At 34.3% G+C, this 11,954-nt stretch overlaps 1 protein-coding gene across 1 annotated transcript in view; it reads left to right on the forward strand.

The window, feature by feature from the left end:
* Positions 1-11,954, forward strand: part of TRHDE (thyrotropin releasing hormone degrading enzyme) — a 433,889-nt gene that overhangs the window by 388,154 nt on the left and 33,781 nt on the right. Inside the window, exons 13-15 of the mRNA XM_004386459.2 lie at positions 5,250-5,397; positions 7,238-7,335; positions 7,806-7,913. Coding sequence (XP_004386516.2) covers positions 5,250-5,397; positions 7,238-7,335; positions 7,806-7,913 — 354 coding nt within the window. The remainder of the gene's footprint in view (positions 1-5,249; positions 5,398-7,237; positions 7,336-7,805; positions 7,914-11,954) is intronic.

The raw sequence follows: 11,954 nt of genomic DNA on the forward strand, positions 1-11,954 counted from the left end.
CTGCCCCATAGGGTTTCCAAGGAGCAGCTGGTGGATTCAAACTGTCAACCTTTTGGTTAGCAGCTGTAGCTCTTAACCACTGCACCAGGGCTCCTGGTACAGAGTAACCTATTCAAAACTATTGGCTAGATAGCATTGGCCTTATAATATTTACCATTAATAAACTAGATGAACAAATATACTATAAGTATCACCCTAATAGGATTTTCCCATCCTTCTAGTGTCTTTTAACCTTAGAAGATGCTTAACATTGTTTAACATTATGGATATTTTTAAGTTTTAATATACTTGGTAAGTACTCCTCTTTTAAGAGTTACGGTGTTATTGCCATAATTTAGTTTAAAGAACATGAACTGAATGCCTGTTTTGTGCTAGGTTCTGCGTTAGGCTATGAGGATAAAAAGATGAGTAAAGCATGCTTCATTTCCTTCAAGATCTTAAGTCCAGTGAGGGAGAAACATTATGATAAAATTATGATTAATATTATGTACTATAAATAGAGGTGTTATCAAGGTGTTATCTGAGCCCAGAAAAGAGGTGCATAAGTCTCTCAGTAAAAGGATTTTGGAGGAGACAGAAGAAGCAGAAGAGGAGGACCGGGAGGAACAGGAACGGGAGGAGAAAGAAGAGGAGCTGCGTGAACTCTTTACTGTGCACCTATTCACACTCCCAATTTTATGGGGACAGGAACCCGTTTCAGTTTGGCAATTCCTGAACCATATTCTTTTTTGTTTAGAAAATGACCAAATGAATGGGTAGTTGGCAGTGATACCTTCCCCCATGTATATCCTTTGCTATTCTAGGGTACCCTGAGAACTATGTGGGTTTCCAATCTATGCCATAGGATCTTCCCACAGAGTCATGTAAATATCTTTTAATAATGAATAATAAAGAATAACAGATAAAACCTAGTAAACTTTTTAATTAAGCATTTCAACAAATGCTTAAAAAAAACAAAACTATGCCCCAAGGGAAACTGATAGTGTCTTCTGCGTATATTGTGAAATATGTAGTAGGCTGTTGGTTTTTAAATGTATACTAAATTAATGAAGACTGGAGTATGGTTGTCTGAAGGGTCAGAGGACTGTGATTTGTTTTTACTCCCTGAGTTTCAAGCACCCAGGAACCAACTGCTTTTAAAGAAAACTCACAGTAAATATTTGTTTAATAAGCCACCCTTTTCAGTAGATTCAAGAGTTAACATTCACAGGATTTCAGAAAGGTTTTAAAAAAGCAGTTTGGGATCTTAGGTGAAAACAAAGCTGATAAGATCAGTGTATTTCAACATCAGCTAATATAGTCTGATTTAAATCTTCTTAAAAAAATACCTTTTTTTTTTTTTTTTAACCCCTAAAGATATATTTCTTTGCAAGCTCTGGTGAATTGGAGAAGGAAGAGAGAAGGATGTCTGTGAGGGAGGCTGGGAGGGGCAGATGTATAGCTGTATCTGGCAGTCTTTCCTCTGTTTCTTTAACATTCCTCATTTGCTTCTGTAACTTATTGTCTTTTCTTTGATTCATAAATCATTTCATGTGCCTGTCCTGCCCAACAGTAGAAAAGATAGACGATAGCATCTACAGCCTCTTTGTAAATATTAATAACACACATTTAATTGTACATGAAATATTCTTTAAATTCACTGATTTTTTTCCATTTTGTTAACAGCATTTTCCTGTGATGATAAAAATTTAGGGAAACTGCATTTCAGCATCAAGCCCCTAAGTGTGCTCCCTACTGTGCTGATTACTTTGAGCCAACGTAGTGTTCCATTCACTGGATTCCTCACACTTCCCCTATATTGATTACATTATCAGTAATAGTAATTGCAGATCTGATTACCAGCCAATTACACAAACATATATCTAAGTTAGGTAACTTATTCACTAAAATAATCTCTTACAATTCTTAATTTTGTAATGAAGCTGATCATCCCCTTGTCCAATTAGCTACGTAGTTTGATCTAGTAGGCTTAAATAAATGTATATTGAATTATGTATTGGATAAATTACTTACATACGTTTGTAGCAAACCAGAATGAGGGCGATTTGAGTGTAATCTCTTTCTTATTCTATTTGAGAACTGCATTAGGGAAGGTTAACTGCTTTAAAAAATAGACCCAAACATGTATACGGATCAAACACAATAGAAGTGTATTTCCTGCTCACATAACAAAACTGAATGTACAAACTGGTCCTGGACTATGCAACCAGCAACCCAGGTTGTGGAGTCTCTGACTTCAGTACAAGACTTCCAAGGTCACCCTGGAAGATTCATTCCAGGGAAAAAGAATATAGAGGAGCTGATGGGAAATGTCTATGGGCTAACCTTGGAGTAAGGCACATTCATGTTCTACTGGCTAGATCTTAGACATATGACTGCACCTAGCTACAAGGGACACCCATCTGTCAGTTTGTCCTACCCTGGTGGCTTGCATGTTGCTATGATACTGGAAGCTATGCCACCAACATTTCGAATAGCAGCAGGGCCACCCAGGGAGCACAGGTTTTAGAGGAGCTTCCAGACTAAGATAAGGAAGAAAGACCTGGTGATCTCCTTAAAATTAGCTAATGAAAACCTTATGGATCATATCAGAATATTGTCTAATATAGTGCTAGAAGATGAGTCTCCTAAGTTGGGCTACAACAATGGACTTAAGCATACCAACAATTGTGAAGAAGGTGTGGGTCTAGGCAAAGTTTCAACCTGTTGTACGAGTCCCCATGTGTCAGAGCCCACTGGAGCAACCAACTGGAATCATAGTCTAGGCTAGGAAGAAGAGGGGAGCATAGATTTTGGTAGCAGTTAGCGATTTCTGCCCAAAGGACTCAAAACAGAACTTGTTTCATTTCTCTACTTAGGAAATTCTTTTCTTAACTTACCTTATTACCATTTGCAACTTCTATCAGGCTTGTTTTGTGCAATGCCACATGTCTTATAAAACCTAGATTCAAGCCCTGCCTCTTAGACTTTTATATACTAAACAATTGAAGAATGGGGAATATAAAATTACAAAGTATTTTTTCAGGTTTTTAAACAAATAAGTTATACCCATATTATTGTAATGATTTCTCAGCAGATTAAATTGTAGATATATGTTAGAATAAAAGGTTTTGGGGGCTATAAAGGATGTCTACTAATTCAACTTTCTTATTTCACCAATAAGGAAAGTGAGGCCTGGAGAGATTAATTTGTTTGCCTAATTGTACAGAGTATAAGTGGGAGAAGGAGGTCCACACTCTTTTCGAGTCCACATCTCTTTCCATAACATTATTAGTCATTTTTTGATTTGCAGGTATATTGCTCACAGAGCATAAGTCATTAAATATTGCCCATCCAATTATAGAAACGAACTAAAACCTACTATATTGTAATTGACGTAATACTATTATAACTAAATCTATGGGAAAATAGACCTAAACTTTCTGGATTTTCTAACCTGATTTGAAGATCCGTAAGAATTTATCTAGTTACTAAAGATCTTTTTTATAAATATTATTTTTCTTATTTCTTCAGCAAAAGAGTAATAGCTTCTAGATAAATCTTCTTCAACTCTAATGTTATATAATCCATTGCATGTGTTCAGGGAAGCAAGTTTATGACCACCTGCTAATCAATATTTAGAATTAAAAGCTCAGGAAGACAAATTACAAAAATATAAAATATTAGAAGATATGTTTCTTTTAAGAAAGAAAATCAAATCATTATTCCTGTAAAAATAAACATACTCCTTTTTCAGTTGACAATGAACCCTTGAAAGGAAAATTTAACTATCGCTGAAATGCTACTCTAGCAAAAAGATAAAGTTATTTATTTAATTGTTACCATGGTCAAATTTCATGCTATTTCTGCAAAGATGTATATAATGGAAACTGTACAAAGTGGCACACATCTAGCTGTAGTATAAATCATACAAACTTTAGGAAATTTTGAAATTATATGAGAATTTGGGGTTATCTTCACCATTCTTATTTACTGTGGTTGATCTTGTACTATGAGTGAACCAAAATCATTAGGGGGACATTTTTTTAATTCAAAGAAAACTGAAGCACAATCTTCAGAACTGTTTTTTTATTATGAATATTATAAACACAGTTAATATTTGTCTATAGTTTTTACTTATCACATCAAGTAAGGACTAAATAATCTGGCAGACTTATTTCAAATGAAGATGAGAAAAACCTTGCTCTCTCCTTGTCCACCTTCCACAGTGTACAAATAAATAGATCCGTTTAGTTTTGTGATGCTGTGTAAGACAACAATGTGAAGTACAGATAAGAGGGATAACTAGGCTTTGGTTGTTTTCTTATTTCCCTGTTCCTTGTGTTAAAATTCTGCATTAAATTGATTGCTAATGGTAAAAATTCTGCAAAATACATAGTGTCACTACATGTATTGGGGACATCAAACCTTAAAACCACCTTTTAACGTACTGTTGTCATTTATATTGCTTTGATTTTGCAAAGATTTTGTATGCAATCTACTGGAGAGTAGAGATAAACACCTTATTCTGGCTCTTTTTTTTTTTTTTTTTTTTGGCTGTTTTAAATATGGACAGTATATATTCAGATAATTTTAAAGGTATACATTTTTGTATTTTCCATGAAACCTGACATTGGTCCGCGAAGTAACATGGCATCTCATTTGAAGAAAATACTAAAAGGAAAGAGTTTATTCTTTTAACATTTTTGTTATTTGAACTTTCTTCAAATCTAACTCTGATTTTCATAGATGTTACGGAAAGCAATCTTTTTTAAAACAGGTTTGAAAAATGCTTATATTGTAAGGTAACAGAGTCAAAACTGTGAGTTGCTGCTTTAATTTGATTGATTTCATTACGGAGAGCTACATAAAAAATAAAGAGAATACATTGAGAAATGAAAATTCCAGGTCAATAATCAATTATTTTCAATTACTTGTGACCTCTGAAGACTTCCTGTGAAGGAAAATAGCAAGGATTGATTTTGTTCAAATTCCACAATTCTTTCTTTTTTAAAAGTATGCATTCTAATGTTTTTGTGTTCATGTAAATTTTTAACTCTCCAACTCTGTATATATTAAGGGGCATTGACATTGTAAGTAGGAATATGTTTAAAAAGTGAGTAATTTTATTTTTTTAAGCACTGAGTGTTTCTCTACACTGTGGTGAATCTTGCTTCCTGTCTTTTATTTGCGTGGGTAAAAAACTTCATTTTTGCTTCATCATGTATCTTTTCTGCATATAATTAACCTTAAATTCTTTGACTGTGCAGAGCTGGCTATTTGCCTCAGAATATCCCCCTGGAGATTATCAGATATCTGTCTGACGAAAAGGATTTTCTTCCTTGGCACGCTGCCAGTCGAGCTCTTTATCCTCTGGATAAATTACTGGACCGCATGGAGAACTACAATATCTTCAATGTAATAATACATATTCTCTTCTTTCTTGTTTTCAGAAGATAAACTTTTTTTTTATTATTTACTATATACAACTAATCCTAAATTATTTTAGCTCCTCCTTCTAATTTGTGTTATTACTTTTGTCCTGATTTTTCTGTTTCGCACTGATGAAAATTACTTGAAGAAGAAATTTAATACAAGCTACCTTTTGTTCTGGCCTCAAAGTGTCAATTAAGCTTAAATATTGAAGAACAAATATACATGGCAAATCTTTAAAGTTCAAACTTACTTCCTAATAGTTAAAGGGCTCTATGTTCACAAAGGACTTAACCTGGGTAGAGTGATCCCAAAGATCTTACCAGAATATTGACAGTTTCAGTAAAGATTCTTAGTCATTATTTTTATCCAAAAGGGCATAGTGAATTCAATTCACTTCCTTAATTAACAAGGATAAGATCAACATTGAGGCAAAAGCCCATTCATAATTGGGTCCAAGGGGATACAGGAGAGCAAACAACAGATAATCCAAATAGACATGAGGACATGACAAACATTCCAAAATGTTACCTGACCAGATTTCCTAAGCCTGGAGCCTAGTAAACCAAAATTGCACTGCTGACATCTACTAATCTAATTTAATAATCATTTTGAATAAGATTAGGATTAAATATGTTAATGAGCTTTTGATTTCTAAATTTCCCATCAGCAGCAAGGCTTTGCATATGAGAATATGTTTCTGTGCCTTCTGTCATCTTTGTTCACTATTTGCTTTCCTTTAGTTATTTTAAGAGCCTGCCCTAAATTTCTTAGGACAGACTGCTCTGTTAATTAACCTACACGTTTGGAAACTGGATTGCCGTTACATGAAATCTGGTTATTAAAGCCATCAAATTGTCTGACAGCCATCAGAGTTGCTTCTTTCTTTCTTATCCTAAACTAACATGAAAGCATCTCTCTTTTAATAAGTTTAATAAAAAAAAAGGCGGGGGGAACAGTCTTGGCTTGACTGTTCTTTGCTGTTAGTTCTGTCTAAACCCTTGCAACAGACATGCAAAAAAATGTGTCATTTCAGTTGTGGTATAAATTTTATCCACTAGAGAAAGACTTATTACACTTTTCTTTTTTCCCTAACATGAACACACTGCAATACTAGACTTCTGTAAAAGTAAAATACATTTTTGTATATTTTTTAGTTTAGAATAGTGTATCATGTCAGACACCTCATTTTCAGTAAAAGTTAAAAAGTGCTTTTATTGTAATTTCAGAGCTTTCACTTGCTTGACAAAATTCAAGGACTGCCTTAAATCGAGGGAGAGCACATCTTATATTGCTCCTAATATTTAAATATGTCATAAGCTGAATGGATTGTTGACTCTGAAATACCATATCATTATACTGAAGAGTATCCTGTATATGTCAGCTCAACAATGCTAGGCTATTGGCTGGGCCTAGTTTTGCTTTAAATATGTTCTTTTCACATAAAATATATAAATGGTATATGCTCATTTTCATAGACTATACCTGATATAGATTCGTATGCATGTATGCATGAATGTCATTATCAACATTCCTCAGTTTCCTCATTTTGCTACAAAAAGTGTCATCTAAAATATTTAATATTGTAAATTACTGAGGTATTCAACAGGAAGTAAAGAGTAGATTTCTATCATTTCTATAGTATTAGATCCATATGTTCTATATTTGAAGTACTAAGTTCAGTAATCATAATGGGAAATTACTATGTTTATAATTTTACTGATAAGTAGCTACATTTAGAAAATATTTTATTTTCGAATTTTCATTATCAGCATGGAGAGGTTTAAAACTGACATTATCTTTTTATCCCCTTGCCCCCATTTAGGAATATATTTTAAAGCAAGTTGCAACAACATACATCAAGCTTGGATGGCCAAAAAATAATTTTAATGGATCCCTTGTTCAAGCATCCTACCAACATGAGTACTGTTTCATTTTCTTATTTTCTTCTTTTCCCCTAGAGCTGTACAATAAAATAATGCTAATACCATTGTGACTTTAGCAGCATGTGAAAATCTTGGTTTCATTCTTCATTTTTCATTTCCCTTTCTTGAGAGGACTGCTGCTGGGTAGCACAGTTTCCACCACCTGACACTGAGAACAAAGGCATTTCCTTGCCATGTTTAATTTACGATCTGCCTTAACTAGTGATGTTGAGATCTGAACCCATGCCGCTTACCACAGTACTGTTTCCAGAGCAGACTTTTAGTATGTGTAACGTCCACTCTGCCTAATGTCTCTTAATCAGCAGTACAGAATTTCAGAATCTAAAAAAATATTTTTCATGTTAAGTATTTACTCACCAACTGTATATTTAATGAGTTACCCTGACTTTCTCTTAGGATATTAACACAGCTTTTTCATTTGTTTTCCTCCCTCTTAATGATATCTAGAGAACTGCGCAGAGAAGTTATAATGCTGGCATGCAGTTTTGGCAATAAGCACTGCCACCAGCAGGCATCAACACTTATATCAGACTGGATTTCCAGCAACAGGAACAGGTAAGTTAAAACAAGTACTGTATTTCTGATATGGTTTAACATGGCTTTCAGATTCTCAGTAGATGCAGCCCATTTATCAACTACTGAAAAATAAGACGAGAAAAACCACTGTGAAACTTTATTTTAGGTTCACAGCTTAAGAAACGACAACATGAAAGCAACAATATACTTATCTTTGGAATATTTCATCAAGTGTTAGGCTAACTTTCTTAATCTACGCTCTTATTCTTCAAATATAAGATGCCAGCTTGTTTCAAGTTTTGATAGCTCTGCCATTATTCCATGAGAAAAAAATAAATTAAGGCCACACTCTTTAAGCCTCTTTATAAAGGTTGTGCTATTTTTTTCAAAAACAATTACTGGCATATGTTATAAACAAAGTAGCATAACAAATGTTAATATTTTAAAAAAATCAAAAGGTTATGAAAGGAGGTCTTTACTCTTTCAGTGGCCCCTTGGCAGTAACCTTGAACTTGTAGCTTATCTAGAAATCTCACAACACAGCATTTTAATAGTACATAATATATAGTTAAAATTACTTAATATAATTACTTTTGGGGAAAAAATATACTAAATGGCAATTGTTAGTATTAATGAAAGGAATACTAAACAGAAAAGAATATAAAATCATTTATCTTCTTACTACAGTTTTTTTAACCTTCTTAAGGTGTCATTGTATTTGCAAGGACTCTCATGTTCCATTTCTTTTTACACTTTGGACAACAAATACACTCCTCTCCAGTTGTTGGTCACTGTATATAACTAACATCAGATGGGAAGGAAGACAAGAGAAGGGGCAATTTGCACAGGTGATGCTATTTTAAGAGCCACAGTGGGTTTGTCTGGCTATGTGTGTCAAGGATAACCCCATTGGCAATAGAGGCGGGGACTTGTTCTGGATGAACATAGAAAACCACATTCAGTGTAATCTGCTATGGAATGAATTGGTATTTGTCTTGTCAAGAGTTACTTATGTTTAAATTTAGTATCTAAATGGCTCCAGATCAAAGGGTAACTATACTGTTTTAAAGGTCGCTGAGGGAAATCTTTCACTGCAGTATTTAGTAATTTGTCATAATATCTCACGTCCTGTAGCGTTTTCCTGTTTGCCCTTTAAGTTAAGTTAATCATTTCTGGTCTTGTACTAAGCTAAGAAGGAAAATAGTTTATCACTATCATCTCTCGATTGATCCATCACATACTTGATGACAGTGATTAAATGCATCATCCGTCTTCTCTAGAACTAAAAAACCTTCGTTTTTAAGACTTCTCCTAATGACCATGCTTTTTGCTAAGTCTCTGAAAATGATTGTATTTGACCTGAAAATGTTAAATGAACTTTTTTTCCACCTCCTTCAATTCAACCACATATTATTAGGTATGAAAAAATCAATACTTATCCAAAATCAATACATGCCTTTTCTCAGAGCTGATAGTGGTTGTTTAGATTTTTACAATTTTTTGTTTTGATATAATTTCAAGCTTATAGACAGGTTACAAGAGATAGTTGCTTTTTAACCCTTTAATAAATTTGCTTATGTTAATGTATGCTTAAACCATTTTATTAAATTGGGCTTGCACCGTTGCTTTAATGGTTTCTTTAGAAAGCATTCAAGGCTAAAGTCATTTCCTACGTTAAAAAATATATAGTTATTATAAAAGTGCTATTTTGAAGTTTTTTATTGAGCAATTCTCAGTACCAGATGGGAAAGCTAAGAGAAAAGATGGAGCTCAAAACTAATAGAAGAGACAGCCCTATTAAACAAATAATTTTACTATGAAGCAAGAAAGAGCTAAGCACAAGACAGGATATAAACATAAAGAAGGGTAGCTTACTTCTTTGGAGGAATCATATTCTGACTTATGAGAGTGAACAGGAGTTTGGTAGCTGGACAAAGCTGGGATGGAGGCAAGATGAGTTGTTTCTTAATGTTATGAAGCATGTGGGTGGTGATTCCAGGCAGAGGGAAGGCGCATGGTTGGTGTACATAGTCTGCTAAGTGTAGTGATTTTTAACTTGTGAACCTGAAAAACCATCACTTCTGTAATTCGCTTATAAATGAAGGTTCATATATGAGATGTCAGTTCATGTCAGTTTTGATAACTCTGCCATTTATTCATGGTAAAATAATTAAATTTGGGCCAAATACTTGAAGGTTCTTTTGTCATTTCCTTTATTATTTTTATATTCTCCTACATTGTTTACTTTTGTAAGTGGGCAAGTAAACATGCTAAGTGAAACTAACTGTGTTTACTAAGATTTGCTCAACCAACCAAATGACATGTCTCAGCATATAGGAGTGACCTCCTACAGCGAGGGCATTTGCTACCCACTGAACTAACTATGTGTGAAGATCAGACGTTTAATCTATGTTTTTTGGATGTTTATAGTAAAATGGTAATAGAATCCTGTAGCTGGTGCTGAGTTTAACTTTCTTAAATTGAATCAGTGAAAGGGAGGGCAGTGAAGGTGAGGGCATGATTTCTTTTTCAATGTACCTGAAGCAACAGATTAGTTAGCTTAGTTTGTTTTTGTTTAACTGGACTTTAAAAAGAATAACTTGCAAAAATCATCTTAATAATAACAGCACCTAACAACAACAAGAAGGGTTAATGTACAGTTAGATTCTCAACTGCTAACCAGAATGTTGACAATTCAAACGCGCCCAGTGGCTCCACTGGAGAAAGACCTGGTGATGTGCTTTCAAAAAGATTACAGCCAAGAAAACCCTATGGGGCAGTTCTGCTTTGTCGTATGGTATCTCTATGAGTAGAAAACAACTCGACGGCACCTAACAACAACTACAACATGCTTATAAAAACTTTCGGGAGATGTGTACCTATGCTAATAAATCTAAAGAATAATGAATCGTGGGAGTAGCAGGAGTTGTAAATCTTTGGGGTGATATACTACAATGAAGCACAGTCTTGATACACTAGGGAGGTGGGTAGAATCAGCGGCATCAGAGTCCGGAAAATGGAATGGATGTGAAAGTGGGCGCAGGAAAGGCTAATGGCACCAAAAAGTGCAACAAACAGCAAGAGATGGTAGACCCTGGTGGCGTAATAGTTAAGAGCTATGGCTGCTAACCAAAAGGTCGTCAGTTTGAATCCACCAGGCGCTCCTTGGAAACCCTGTAGGGAAGTTCTTCTCTGTCCTGTAGAGTCGCTATGAGTCGGAATCAACTTAATGGCAACGGGTTTGTTTTTTTTCGGTTTTGGTAGCAGCAGAGAGAAAAAAATCAAGAATTACAGTGGATGATAAATGGAATGAATCGACATTCTGATCCCTGTAAAAATATTCAAATGTTATAGTGTGTTGAATTGTAATGGTGATGTAATGCATAAAGATGGATTGAGCTACATTCAGGTCTTGTTAGGCTGTGATTTGGAAACTAAGTTCAGCAGAGCACCACATTTCAAACAAGAGACAGATTGCTAAGCATTTGGTGGAGAATAATACAAATGATAAAAAGATCTTGAAAACATGAGCTATGAGAGGAACTTGTGAGCCCTGGAAATTTTACTCTAAAAAAAATTTAAAAGACAGAAAAGATGATATCCTTTTTGTATGTACAAAAGCATAATAAAAAAGGTACAGAAATTGGTTTCTTTCACTGGTTGGTGCAAATAAACAAGAAATAATAGGCCTAAGTATTACTGAGTAAAATATAGGAAAATATTATTACTGCAGATGATTTATAATGTGAAATCTCTGAATTAAAATATTATTGAGGATTACATTTAACCATACAGAGATCGGCTGCTAACCAAAAGGTCAGCAGTTTGAATCCACCAGCAATTCCTTGGAAACCCTATGGGGCAGTTCTACTCTGTTCTACAGGTTCACAATGAGTTAGAATCGACTTGACAGCAATGGGTTTGGTTTTGATTTATATGGAGATCACAATATGGCATATAATATGGGGTTTTCTCTAAATAATAAATTTAACTTGAAATTAAATGTTTGTCCATGATAACACAGCCTCTTAATTTTGTAATAATGTATTATTTTTCAAATAATTTTAAAAGGCACAGTTT

The sequence above is a fragment of the Trichechus manatus genome, unplaced genomic scaffold (assembly GCF_000243295.1).
Source record: "Trichechus manatus latirostris isolate Lorelei unplaced genomic scaffold, TriManLat1.0 scaffold00164, whole genome shotgun sequence".
Taxonomy (NCBI): Eukaryota; Metazoa; Chordata; class Mammalia; order Sirenia; family Trichechidae; genus Trichechus; species Trichechus manatus.